The following is a 15147-nucleotide window of genomic DNA, read 5'->3' as shown; positions in this document are numbered from 1 at the left end:
GCATGCTTAGCTTTTTCCTCAACCTTTTCATGCATGCTGGGATCACATTTTTAAAAAAAGGGAACTGGAAAGCAAAATTAAACTTTTATGACTCGGGGTGTAAATTAAAAAAAATAAAAAAAAAGATGTGTACCTGATCTCAGTATTCTGTCATTGAAATTAACTAAATTCCAATATACAATCGTATGCAAAAGTTTAGGCACCCCTGACAATTTCCATTATTTTCATTTATAAATAATTGGGTGTTGGATCAGCAATTTCATTTGAATCTATCAAATAACTGAAGGACACAGTAATATTTCTGTAGTGAAATGAGGTTTATTGGATTAACAGAAAATGTGCAATATGCATCAAAATGAAATTAGACAGGTGCATAAATGTGGGCACCCCAACAGAAATATCGCACCAATATTTAGTAGAGCCTCCTTTAGCAGAAATAACAGCCTCTAGACGCTTCCTATAGCCTGTAATGAGTGTCTGGATTCTGGATGAAGGTATTTTGGACCATTCCTCCTTGCAAAACATCTCCAGTTCAGTTAGGTTTGATGGTTGTCGAGCATGGACCGCCCGCTTTAAATCACCTCACAGATTTTCAATGATACTTTGTGAATATTAAGTCTGATGTACAGCCCTAAAAACTTTTATCAGGTGTAGAAAGCTTTAGGGCTGATGTAGTATATCAAGCGTAATTGGAAATAAGAGATTTTTTATGTATTTAGAATGCTTGCAGCTGCAGCTTGCAGCTTGTCAGATAGTATAATATGTGTGTTGGAGTAAATATCAAGGCATTCTATTTTGTCAAAGACTCTTTGACCTTATCATCTTTGCTAGAATTGCATTATAGTCATTACTGTATACAGCACAAAATACTGGAGAAAAAGAAACACACACTCACCAAATCCTGAATATAGTGTGTTTGTCCGTATGGAGTCCCACTTCCAATCTTGTCCTTTACTGCTAAATTTAACTGGGCACTTAGTGTCAAATGTATACACGCCTCAGAAAGCAATCCTGCTGTTGCAGGAGGTTGACTGTCGCTCCACTCAATATATGTCGAACTGGGATGGTGAACGGTAAAAAGTTTGCTGGTGATGGATGAGCCCAATCCGTTTAAAATAAGAATAAAGAATATAGATTCTCACCTCCGTGGTGAAAATAACCAGCAATCCAATGAGCCAGGAGTAGACGTATAAAATATAACTTTTATTAGTGAATGCAGGTAAAAGTTCTCTTTGAGAAAACGAGCATAAACCAATATCACAGCCAGTGAAGCAGCCAGCAACTGTTCACCACTCTAACATGTTTCAGCATGAAGCATGTTGGAGTGGTGAACAGTGCTGTATACAGTAATGACTATAATGATATTCAGGTCTGGGGACTGGGATGGCCATTCCAAAATATTGTACTTGTTCCTCTGTATAAATGCCAGAGTAGATTTTGAGCAGTGTTTTGTGTCGTTGTCTTGTTGAAATATCCAGCCCCGGCGTAACTTCAACTTTGTGACTGATTCCTCAACATTATTCTCAAGTATCTGCTGATATTGAGTGGAATCCATGCAACCCTCAACTTTAACAAGATTCCCAGTACCAGCACTGGCCACACAGCCCCACAGCATGATGGAACATCCAACAAATTTTACTGTGGGTAGCAAGTGTTTGTCTTGGAACACTGTGTTCTTTTGCCACCATGCATAACGCCCCTTGTTATGACCAAATAACTCAATGTTTGTTTCAACAGTCCACAGCACCTTCTTCCAAAATGAAGCTGGCTTGTCCAAAATGTGTGTTTGCATACCTCAAGCTATTCTGTTTGTGGCGTGTGTGCAGATAAGGCTTCTTCCGCATCACTCTACCATACAGCTTCTCCTTGAGCAAAGTGCGCTGAATTGTTGAACGATGCACAGTAACACCATCTGCAGCAAGATGATGTTGTAGGTCTTTGGAGATGGTCTGTGGGCTTTTTTTGACTGTTCTCAACATCTTTTGCCTTTGCCGATATTTTACTTGGCCTGCCACTTCTGGCCCTAACAAGAACTGTGCCTGTGGTCTTCCATTTCCTCACTATGTTCCTCACAGTGGACACTGACAGCTTAAATCTATGTGATAGCTTTTTGTAGCCTTTCCCTAAACCATAATGTTGAACAATCTTTGTTTTCAGGTCATTTGAGAGTTGTTTTGAGGCCCCCATGTAGCCACTCTTCAGAGGAGAGTCAAAGAGAACAAAAACTTTCAATTGGCCACCTTAAATACCTTGTCTCATGATTGGATGCACCTGTCTATGAAGTTCAAGGCTTAATGGGCTCAACAAACCAATTGTGTGTTCCAATTAGTCAGTGCTAGGTAGTTACAGGTATTGAAATCAACAAAATGACAAGGGTGCCCAAATGTATGCATCTGTCTAATTTCGTTTTGATGCATATTGCACATTTTCTGTTAATCCAATAAACCTTATTTCACTACAGAAATATTACTGTGTCCTTCAGTTATTTGATAGATCAAAATGAAATTGCTGATCCAAACACCCAATTATTTATAAATGAAAATCAGGGAAATTGTCAGGGGTGCCTAAACTTTTGCATACAACTGTAGAATACCAAGAGAAATAGGTAAAATTAAATAGATTTAGGGGCCGATTTATCAAGTGTCTGGCTGAAATGATCTGCTGTAGCGATCATGTCCGCCAGACATCGATAACTGTGCAGTGATTGAAAATATTTATTCATTTTAAAATTACCCAAATTTTGATGTAAAATGATTTATTAATTGTGTGGTTAAATGAAAACATTTGCGTTCCAACATATTAGGCAAGTGAATTAAAGGGACAGTAAAGTAAAAAAAAAAAAACAACTTTCATGATTAAAGGGACAGGCTACACCAAAATTGTTATTGTTTAAAAAAGATAGATGATGTCTTTACTACCCATTCCGTAGCTTTGCAAAACCAACATTGTTATGTTAATATACTTTATAACATTTAAACCTCTACATTTCTGCCCGTTTCTCAGCCACTATATAAAGCCTCTTATCACATGCATTTTTTTTTTCAAATTATTTTTATTAAAGAAGTTTAGGTACAAACAAAGCATGTAAGATCATGTTCCAGGAACAATCACAGAACTTTTATTGTTCACAATGTAGAAACATGGACAAATATGAGATAAATTAGTGAGTTGTTCCCACTTACACTGCAGACAAAGAAAATGGATAAAATACCCAATGCAAAGAATGGCAACATAATTGTTTAGTAATATCAAAAGCGAGTCAGGATACTGTAGAGTGTTACTCAAATATGAGTGTAGAACATTGATTGTGGAAGGTGAATTCCACTCTGAATCACATCCATCTTGTTGTCATCATAATATGGTCGCGTTGTATCTGGTTTCCTAACGGACAAATTTAAATATAAAATTACTAAAGGGTTAAATATTTAAAAAAAAGAGAAAACCCAAAACTATTGGCAACACTCTGAAAGGTGCTAAAACAAAACGGCAAACAAATGCAAACCACTAAAATGCCATCTACTGAAACATAAACCATTTGCATGAGACACTGCAATAATTTGTGAGAGTAATCTATTTAACATTTGGAAAATGAGTAAAAAGAGAAATAATATATCAATACTGGGTAAAAAAAGTGTATTTAAAGTTGTCGTCTATGTCAGAGACCAAGCTTTTTATTTATTTCTATCATAGAGCCAATTGTTGAGAGTAGTCCAGATAACACTTAGTTTTTAAGAAGGAATCGGCTAAGTTGCAGTTGATATCATCTAGTCGGCTTCCCTCCTAGTGCACAAGTCCCACTGATATGTGAAGTAACTGTTGCAATCTCTTTGGGGGCTGAAAAGTTACTGTAGGCAAAGGATCATGTCCTTAATAGAGCAGTCTTTGACAGACAAGCTGTTCCTGGTATAAGCCAGGGATATCCCAAATAACATGGTAGTTAAGGTTGCATAGTGGCACATATTGAAATAAGATATTACCAAACAGAAACGCCCAGCAGGTATAATCAAAAGCAAATACAAACAGAATAACAGATCAAGACCTCCATTCTACTTTGTGGTAAAGGTTGCATAAAAAGCAGTCAACAAACTTAATGTGCATAAAGGCAAAATAAGAACCATTTTGATGAGACAGGTGTCTCGGTGTGATCATCATGGTAGGGGCACTCCCAGAAGTTAAAGTTGTGGAAATGGCTCATGATAGTTGTTGAGTTCTTAAACGCTGTGGGTAAAAAGCTTACTGATTGGGTGGATGTAATTGTCTGTCGCCCATGTTCAGATTGATGCAGTATTGGGGTATACTCTCAAGGAATGTCCATATCACGCTGTTGAGCCCTCTGTTCCAGCTTTGCAGGAATCTTTACTGCACATAGTGCAGGATCTAGAGTGTTGGAGGTAGGAGTAAGTGTGTGAACCCCCGCCGAGTAGATCACCGCTGCAGAGAATTCTAAATCATCTGTGGCAAGTAGGTACCTTGTAGTATTGACTGCAGGAAACTCTAATTCAGTTGACAAGGGCTCAAATAATATCAAAGGGTCTTCAGTATTGTCCACTTGTTCTACTCTTTTACCTGACCTTAGATCTTTTAGAGTCAAATAGAGGCACAACATTAGTAGTTAGTAGATCCACGATAGGTGCAAAGCATAAGCTGAACGGCTTCCGAAAGAATACTAGACTTCTCGGCAGCCAGGAAGATGAGATAACCTGATCCAGGAAGACTCTCGAGCATTATAGTTGCCAAGGGAAATAAGGATGGCGACTATTTGGGCCACAAATAGACTCAAATGTAAGATTTTAGCCCAGAGCTACATGAAGCAGTGGCCAAGTTGAGGCGCCGCCAACCAGAATCCCCACATGCTTTTTTATTAGCTTTTCACAAGACGAGGCTAGTTCATGTGTACCATTTAGATAAACATTGTGCTCCCTCCCAATGGGTAATAAAGGGATTATCTATCTTTTTAAACAACAACATTTTTTAATTTGACTCTCCCTTATAATTTTACAATTTCACTTATATGATCTAATTTGCTTTGTTCTTTTAGTATCCTTTGTCGAAAAGCACACCTAGATACGCTCATAAGCAGCAATGCACTACTGGGAGTTAGTTGCTGATTTACTTTTCACTTCCATATTCCTATAAAAAATATTTCTTGACATAATACTCTAAGACAATATTCTGCAAAAACAATTTGTACTAATAGAGCTAATGTTGTGCATCCTATGTATGGCGTATATCATACTGCTACCATAAAACATACAAATCATTGGATCGCTCCTCTTTATAATCCCAGTACGTAATTAGGAAAAACGTTTGTAAATGTTTTAATTGTGTACGGCTCCTTACACCACACCAGAAGAATTGCCAGTGATAATATAATACATTTTAGCAATGCTGGGAATTCCAGTCAATTATTATTTATTAATTTATTTAATTCTTTTTGATATATTTGTGTATTTGACCTTTTTTGATGTTGTATACTTCCTTTGTTTAGGCTGCTCTAATGCACTGGGCATGGAAGGTAGAGCTATATCGGATGCCCAGATTACATCTTCATCTTTATATCATGGTTTTCTTGGTCTGCAGAGGTGGGGACCAAACCTTGCTCGCCTTAATAATCATGGGATTGTTAATGCATGGACATCTAGCAGTTATGATAAGAACCCATGGATTCAGGTACAAACAGGAATAGGGACACTCTTCTCACTGAAAAACATTGTATTTAATAATAATAAACTATGTAATGAAAATTATGAAAACTTATATATATCATTATCATGTTTTTGAAGTAGACTGTGAAGGATTTTTTATTTTAGTAGGATGGTATCTATATTTATAAATGTTGACTCATCTTTATATACAGTACTTAAATAGTTGTCATTTTAATATCTTCAAATATGTCACGATAACATTATTTTATGTGTTTTCATGAATGCAATAATAGCAACAGAAACATTGCATCTTCCTATCATGGTTTAAACTAGTCTTGTATTATTATTTTTTTCTTTATGATAGGTCAACCTGCTTCGGCAAATGAGGGTGTCTGGAATAATAACGCAAGGAGCCAGTCGGATGGGTACTCCCGAGTACCTTAGAACTTTCAAGGTTGCATACAGTCTAGATGGTCACCAGTTTTTTTTTTACAAAGACGAGGGAAGGGATGTAGACAAGGTAAATCTGATAACTTTGTATAAGTGTCCTGGTCACCTAGATTTGATATCCCAAGCTTCCTAATCATAGTGTTATAGAGTAAATAAGAAACAGGCAGATGTGTACCAAAACTCTTGATTTACTTTGGTTCTTTGTTTTTGACCATGAGACATTAATGCATTAAATAGCATACAGGACATACAGTTTAAAGGGACAGTCTACTCAGAATATTTAGTGTTTAAAAAGATAGATAACCCCTTTATTACCCATTAACCAGTTTTGCATAACCAACACAATTATATTAATATAAGTTTTACCTCTGTGATTACCTTGTATCTAAACCTCTGCAGACTGCCCCCTTATTTCAGTTATTTTGACAGACTTGCATTTTAGCCAATCAGTGCCCTCTCATAAGTAACTTCACGGCCGTAAGCACGTTATCTATATGGCACACATGAACTAACACCCTCTAGCTGTTAAAATTTGTGAAATGCATTCAGAAAAGAGGCGTCCTTCAGGGCTTTAAAATTAGCATATGAGTCTACCTAGGTTTAGCTTTCAACTAAGAATACCAAGAGAACAAAGCAAATTTGATTATAAAAGTGAATTGAAAAGTTGTTTAAAATTACATACCCTATCTGATTCATGAAAATGTAATTTTGACTAGACTGTCCCTCTTAATTGTACTTTGGAAACGTAACCATTAATATCTAAATTTTATCTCATATTAGCCCAGAACTGTTCTTTGTACTCAAATTCCAGTGCCTTTTTTAATGTGAAGTTTCGGAGATACAGCCCTCCTTCTTTAAAGGCACTTTAAAAGAAAAGACCCGTGAGTGCAAGCCTGTTATTTGAAGTGGATTTTTGAATTGCATGCACCTTGGCTGCTGAACCCTTTTAAGTGAGAGTGCACTTCTGCAGATATTGTATATATTTAAATACAGTGTATGTATATGTATGTGTGTATATGTATGTATATATATATATATATATATATATATATATATATATATATATATATATATATATATAATATCTCTATATATCAGTGGCGTATTTAGGTTTTGTGCTGCCCTAGGCACTCAGCATTCTGCTGCCCCGCTCCTTCCTCCCTAGGTTTTAGGCTGTTTTTCAGCCATAATATTTTTGGTCACTGTATAATGTTACTTGTTTTAGAAAATGTTCACTAGGACCCTTACTAAACCAATGCTCGGGAATGGGTAATAAAGGGATTGGCTATCTTTTTAAACAGTAACAATTCTGGAGTAGACTGTCCTTTTAAACTTTACTACTATGCATGGACAGCATTTATATACCACACACAGGCTCTTATACGAGGGAGAGAGGACAGATGGAGAAAAGGAGAAAATACAAATACATTTATACATACACATATGTAATTACTTCAGGACATAGATATAGACATATAAAAGCATACATATACTGTACATAAACAGTTACTCATACAAGCATACATATATAAACACACATACAGACTTACACATACTGTAAATCAGTGTTTTTCAACAAGTGTGCCGTGGCACACTAGTGTGCCGTGAGAGATCCTCAGGTGTGCCACGGCAGACTGACAACAGTGCGGGGGTGTCCCTCTTTCAAATTTTGAAATATTGGGAGGTATGTGACAGGCTCATCAGCAATCATTTACAACCATGACATTGACATTCATTCACAGACAATGATTATGATTGTTTGTGAATGAATGTCAATATGTCATGTATAGTTTGTAGGAGGCATGGCATGGCAGCACAGTACAGTGTGTATGTGTGTATATATATATATATATATATATATATATACTGTATACATATCCTGTATTAGGCTACAATGTGTGATTTTGTAAAATTTTGGGATGGTGGTGTGCCACAGGATTTTTTAATGTAAAAAAGTGTGCCACGGCAAAAAAAAGGTTGCAAATCACTGCTGTACATAAACACACATAACTACATACACATACCTACCTACACTCACACTTACACACACACAAACTTACATGCACATACACATACCTATACACACAAATACGCTGCCACATTGAACTACTTTAAAACTTCATTAGCATTTATATGTTTCCTTTATAGGATGATGAATTATTGTTCCTCACTAGCCACAATACATCCTTCATAAAGTACTACTAGAGAATCACAACTTTGCCTTTAAGTGGATCACTAGTGAAAATTGTAGCTGATTAATTTCTTTCATGTAATTAGCAAGAGTCCATGAGCTAGTGACGTATGGGATATACATTCCTACCAGGAGGGGCAAAGTTTCCCAAACCTCAAAATGCCTATAAATACACCCCTCACCACACCCACAATTCAGTTTTACAAACTTTGCCTCCGATGGAGGTGGTGAAGTAAGTTTGTGCTAGATTCTACGTTGATATGCGCTCCGCAGCAAGTTGGAGCCCGGTTTTCCTCTCAGCGTGCAGTGAATGTCAGAGGGATGTGAGGAGAGTATTGCCTATTTGAATGCAGTGATCTCCTTCTAAGGGGTCTATTTCATAGGTTCTCTGTTATCGGTCGTAGAGATTCATCTCTTACCTCCCTTTTCAGATCGAAGATATACTCTTATATATACCATTACCTCTGCTGATTCTTGTTTCAGTACTGGTTTGGCTATCTGCTATATGTAGATGAGTGTCCTGGGGTAAGTAAGTCTTATTTTCTGTGACACTCCTAGCTATGGTTGGGCACTTTGTTTATAAAGTTCTAAATATATGTATTCAAACATTTATTTGCCTTGACTCAGAATGTTCAACTTTCCTTATTTTCAGACAGTCAGTTTCATATTTGGGATAATGCATTTTAATTTAACATTTTTCTTACCTTAAAATTTGACTTTTTCCCTGTGGGCTGTTAGGCTCGCGGGGGCTGAAAATGCTTCATTTTATTGCGTCATTCTTGGCGCGGACTTTTTTGGCGCAAAAATTCTATTTCCGTTTCCGGCGTCATACGTGTCGCCGGAAGTTGCGTCATTTTTTGACGTTATTTTGCGCCAAAAATGTCGGCGTTCCGGATGTGGCGTCATTTTTGGCGCCAAAAAGCATTTAGGCGCCAAATAATGTGGGCGTCTTATTTGGCGCGAAAAAATATGGGTGTCACTTTTGTCTCCACATTATTTAAGTCTCATTTTTTATTGCTTCTGGTTGCTAGAAGCTTGTTCTTTGGCATTTTTTCCCATTCCTGAAACTGTCATTTAAGGAATTTGATCAATTTTGCTTTATATATATGTTGTTTTTTCTCTTACATATTGCAAGATGTCTCACGTTGCATCTGAGTCAGAAGATACTACAGGAAAATCGCTGTCAAGTGCTGAATCTACCAAAGCTAAGTGTATCTGCTGTAAACTTTTGGTAGCTATTCCTCCAGCTGTTGTTTGTATTGATTGTCATGACAAACTTGTTAAAGCAGATAATATTTCCTTTAGTAAAGTACCATTGCCTGTTGCAGTTCCTTCAACATCTAAGGTGCAGAATGTTCCTGATAATATAAGAGATTTTGTTTCAGAATCCATAAAGAAGGCTATGTCTGTTATTTTTCCTTCTAGTAAACGTAAAAAATCTTTTAAAACTTCTCTCCCTACAGATGAATTTTTAACTGAACATCATCATTCTGATTCTGATGATTCCTCTGGTTCAGAGGATTCTGTCTCAGAGGTTGATGCTGATAAATCTTCATATTTATTTAAAATGGAATTTATTCGTTCTTTACTTAAAGAAGTACTAATTGCTTTAGAAATAGAGGATTCTGGTCCTCTTGATACTAATTCTAAACGTTTAGATAAGGTATTTAAAGCTCCTGTGGTTATTCCAGAAGTTTTTCCTGTTCCTAATGCTATTTCTGCAGTAATTTCCAAAGAATGGGATAATTTGGGTAATTCATTTACTCCTTCTAAACGTTTTAAGCAATTATATCCTGTGCCGTCTGACAGATTAGAATTTTGGGACAAGATCCCTAAAGTTGATGGGGCTATTTCTACCCTTGCTAAACGTACTACTATTCCTACGTCAGATGGTATTTCGTTTAAGGATCCTCTAGATAGGAAAATTGAGTCCTTTCTAAGAAAAGCTTATCTGTGTTCAGGTAATCTTCTTAGACCTGCTATATCTTTGGCTGATGTTGCTGCAGCTTCAACTTTTTGGTTGGAAACTTTAGCGCAACAAGTAACACATCGTGATTCTCATGATATTATTATTCTTCTTCAGCATGCTAATAATTTTATCTGTGATGCCATTTTTGATATTATCAGAGTTGATGTCAGGTTTATGTCTCTAGCTATTTTAGCTAGAAGAGCTTTATGGCTTAAAACTTGGAATGCTGATATGGCTTCTAAATCAACTTTACTTTCCATTTCTTTCCAGGGTAACAAATTATTTGGTTCTCAGTTGGATTCCATTATTTCAACTGTTACTGGTGGGAAAGGAACTTTTTTACCACAGGATAAAAAATCTAAAGGTAAAAACAGGGCTAATAATCGTTTTCGTTCCTTTCGTTTCAACAAAGAACAAAAGCCTGATCCTTCATCCTCAGGAGCAGTTTCAGTTTGGAGACCATCTCCAGTCTGGAATAAATCCAAGCCAGCTAGAAAGGCAAAGCCTGCTTCTAAGTCCACATGAAGGTGCGGCCCTCATTCCAGCTCAGCTGGTAGGGGGCAGGTTACGTTTTTTCAAGGAAATTTGGATCAATTCTGTTCACAATCTTTGGATTCAGAGCATTGTTTCAGAAGGGTACAGAATTGGTTTCAAGTTGAGACCTCCTGCAAAGAGATTTTTTCTTTCCCGTGTCCCAGTAAATCCAGTAAAAGCTCAAGCATTTCTGAAATGTGTTTCAGATCTAGAGTTGACTGGAGTAATTATGCCAGTTCCAGTTCCGGAACAGGGGATGGGGTTTTATTCAAATCTCTTCATTGTACCAAAGAAGGAGAATTCTTTCAGACCAGTTCTGGATCTAAAATATTGAATCATTATGTAAGGATACCAACGTTCAAGATGGTAACTGTAAGGACTATCTTACCTTTTGTTCAGCAAGGGAATTATATGTCCACAATAGATTTACAGGATGCATATCTGCATATTCCGATTCATCCAGATCATTATCAGTTCCTGAGATTCTCGTTTCTGGACAAGCATTACCAGTTTGTGGCTCTGCCATTTGGCCTAGCTACAGCTCCAAGAATTTTTACAAAGGTTCTCGGTGCCCTGCTGTCTGTAATCAGAGAACAGGGTATTGTGGTATTTCCTTATTTGGACGATATCTTGGTACTTGCTCAGTCTTTACATTTAGCAGAATCTCATACGAATCGACTTGTGTTGTTTCTTCAAGATCATGGTTGGAGGATCAATTTACCAAAAAGTTCTTTGATTCCTCAGACAAGGGTAACCTTTCTGGGTTTCCAGATGGATTCAGTGTCCATGACTCTGTCTTTAACAGACAAGAGACGTCTAAAGTTGATTACAGCTTGTCGAAACCTTCAGTCACAATCATTCCCTTCGGTAGCCTTATGCATGGAAATTCTAGGTCTTATGACTGCTGCATCGGACGCGATCCCCTTTGCTCGTTTTCACATGCGACCTCTTCAGCTCTGTATGCTGAAGCAATGGTGCAAGGATTACACGAAGATATCTCAATTAATATCTTTAAAACCGATTGTTCGACACTCTCTAACATGGTGGACAGATCACCATCGTTTAATTCAGGGGGCTTCTTTTGTGCTTCCGACCTGGACTGTAATTTCAACAGATGCAAGTCTCACAGGTTGGGGAGCTGTGTGGGGATCTCTGACGGCACAAGGAGTTTGGGAATCTCAGGAGGTGAGATTACCGATCAATATTTTGGAACTCCGTGCAATTTTCAGAGCTCTTCAGTTTTGGCCTCTTCTGAAGAGAGAATCGTTCATTTGTTTTCAGACAGACAATGTCACAACTGTGGCAATCATCAATCATCAAGGAGGGACTCACAGTCCTCTGGCTATGAAAGAAGTATCTCGAATTTTGGTTTGGGCGGAATCCAGCTCCTGTCTAATCTCTGCGGTTCATATCCCAGGTGTAGACAATTGGGAAGCGGATTATCTCAGTCGCCAAACGTTGCATCCGGGCGAATGGTCTCTTCACCCAGAGGTATTTCTTCAGATTGTTCAAATGTGGGAACTTCCAGAAATAGATCTGATGGCGTCCCATCTAAACAAGAAACTTCCCAGGTATCTGTCCAGATCCCGGGATCCTCAGGCGGAGGCAGTGGATGCATTATCACTTCCTTGGAAGTATCATCCTGCCTATATCTTTCCGCCTCTAGTTCTTCTTCCAAGAGTAATCTCCAAGATTCTGAAGGAATGCTCGTTTGTTCTGCTGGTAGCTCCGGCATGGCCTCACAGGTTTTGGTATGCGGATCTTGTCCGGATGGCCTCTTGCCAACCGTGGACTCTTCCGTTAAGACCAGACCTTCTGTCACAAGGTCCTTTTTTCCATCAGGATCTGAAATCCTTAAATTTAAAGGTATGGAGATTGAACGCTTGATTCTTGGTCAAAATGGTTTCTCTGACTCTGTGATTAATACTATGTTACAGGCTCGTAAATCTGTATCTCGAGAGATATATTATAGAGTCTGGAAGACTTATATTTCTTGGTGTCTTTCTCATCATTTTTCCTGGCATTCTTTTAGAATACCGAGAATTTTACAGTTCCTTCAGGATGGTTTAGATAAGGGTTTGTCCGCAAGTTCTTTGAAAGGACAAATCTCTGCTCTTTCTGTTCTTTTTCACAGAAAGATTGCTATTCTTCCTGATATTCATTGTTTTGTACAAGCTTTGGTTCGTATAAAACCTGTCATTAAGTCAATTTCTCCTCCTTGGAGTTTGAATTTGGTTCTGGGAGCTCTTCAAGCTCCTCCGTTTGAACCTATGCATTCATTGGACATTAAATTACTTTCTTGGAAAGTTTTGTTCCTTTTGGCCATCTCTTCTGCCAGAAGAGTTTCTGAATTATCTGCTCTTTCTTGTGAGTCTCCTTTTCTGATTTTTCATCAGGATAAGGCGGTTTTGCGAACTTCTTTTGAATTTTTACCTAAAGTTGTGAATTCCAACAACATTAGTAGAGAAATTGTGGTTCCTTCATTATGTCCTAATCCTAAGAATTCTAAGGAGAAATCGTTGCATTCTTTGGATGTTGTTAGAGCTTTGAAATATTATGTTGAAGCTACGAAATCTTTTCGTAAGACTTCTAGTCTATTTGTTATCTTTTACGGTTCTAGAAAAGGCCAGAAAGCTTCTGCCATTTCTTTGGCATCTTGGTTGAAATCTTTAATTCATCTTGCCTATGTTGAGTCGGGTAAAACTCCGCCTCAGAGAATTACAGCTCATTCTACTAGGTCAGTTTCTACTTCCTGGGCGTTTAGGAATGAAGCTTCGGTTGACCAGATCTGCAAAGCAGCAACTTGGTCCTCTTTGCATACTTTTACTAAATTCTACCATTTTGATGTATTTTCTTCTTCTGAAGCAGTTTTTGGTAGAAAAGTACTTCAGGCAGCGGTTTCAGTTTGAATCTTCTGCTTATGTTTTTCGTTAAACTTTATTTTGGGTGTGGATTATTTTCAGCAGGAATTGGCTGTCTTTATTTTATCCCTCCCTCTCTAGTGACTCTTGTGTGGAAAGATCCACATCTTGGGTAGTCATTATCCCATACATCACTAGCTCATGGACTCTTGCTAATTACATGAAAGAAAACATAATTTATGTAAGAACTTACCTGATAAATTCATTTCTTTCATATTAGCAAGAGTCCATGAGGCCCGCCCTTTTTTGTGGTGGTTATGATTTTGTATAAAGCACAATTATTCCAATTCCTTATTTTATATGCTTTCGCACTTTTTTATCACCCCACTTCTTGGCTATTCGTTAAACTGAATTGTGGGTGTGGTGAGGGGTGTATTTATAGGCATTTTGAGGTTTGGGAAACTTTGCCCCTCCTGGTAGGAATGTATATCCCATACGTCACTAGCTCATGGACTCTTGCTAATATGAAAGAAATGAATTTATCAGGTAAGTTCTTACATAAATTATGTTTTCCCCACCTGTGACAAACAGCTTTAGCATAAGAGCTATTTCTCCAAAAATAAACATAGCACACATGAATGTTTTTTTTATACACTGCCCATTTTATTATATCCAAATGTGGTTTATTTTATTTCAGAGCTTTATTTATAAGAAATAGTTTCTCATCTATGCCGGGAAGCGTCCCCCCCCCCCGTCCCCCCCAGCAGAGCTGAACTTCTTGTTCCATCTACCAGTGCGTGGTCCCCAGTCACTCTCCCTTAGTCAGACTCATCCCTAAAGTCACTGAGGCAGTTTGAGACCTTTCACCATGCCGTCCCCCATAGACTCTTTGCCGCCCTCTGTCTCTTCTGGTCCCACTGACTCCAGACTCCTTTTCTCCCTCTCACGTAATGAGTCAGTGCCAACAGCTGCACTTCTCTGGTGACTGGACCGTGCGGTTCCTGACTGCCCTGCCAAACCTGATTGCCGTCTGGCCTTGGAATGCGGATGCAGACTGCAGGAAGGCCGATAATGGTGGGAGGGAGGATGTCATGTGACCGGACTGACTGAGTCAATTTTTTTTAAAAGTATATACACACACTAGACTAGTGCAGCGGCCGGGGGCAATAGACCAAAAGTGCCGCCCTCCCAAATTTGGCGCCCTAGGCACGGGCCTTGTTGGCCTAGGCCTTAAAATGCCCCTAATATATATATATATATATATATATATATATATATATATATATATATATATATATAAAACATATGCACAAGTTTATATATATATATATATATATATATATATGTAGTATCCCACAAAAGTGAGTACACCCCTCACATTTTTGTAAATATGTTATTGTATCTTTTTTATGTGACAACACTGAGGAAATGACACTTTGCTACAATGTAAAGTAGTGAGTGTACAGCCTGTATAACAGTGTAAATTTGCTGTCCCCT

General features: G+C 37.9%; 1 protein-coding gene across 2 annotated transcripts in view; it reads left to right on the top strand.

Moving 5' to 3' along the window:
- MFGE8 (milk fat globule EGF and factor V/VIII domain containing) overlaps window positions 1-15147 on the top strand; it is a 228161-nt gene that overhangs the window by 88209 nt on the left and 124805 nt on the right. For both annotated transcript variants that reach the window (XM_053717664.1, XM_053717663.1), the window contains exons 5-6: window positions 5489-5670; window positions 6010-6165. In XM_053717664.1, coding sequence (XP_053573639.1) covers window positions 5489-5670; window positions 6010-6165 — 338 coding nt within the window. The remainder of the gene's footprint in view (window positions 1-5488; window positions 5671-6009; window positions 6166-15147) is intronic.

The sequence above is a fragment of the Bombina bombina genome, chromosome 6, assembly GCF_027579735.1.
Source record: "Bombina bombina isolate aBomBom1 chromosome 6, aBomBom1.pri, whole genome shotgun sequence".
Classification (NCBI taxonomy): domain Eukaryota; kingdom Metazoa; phylum Chordata; class Amphibia; order Anura; family Bombinatoridae; genus Bombina; species Bombina bombina.
Note: the sequence above shows the minus strand (reverse complement) of the source record. Positions and strands in the feature narration are given on the sequence as shown.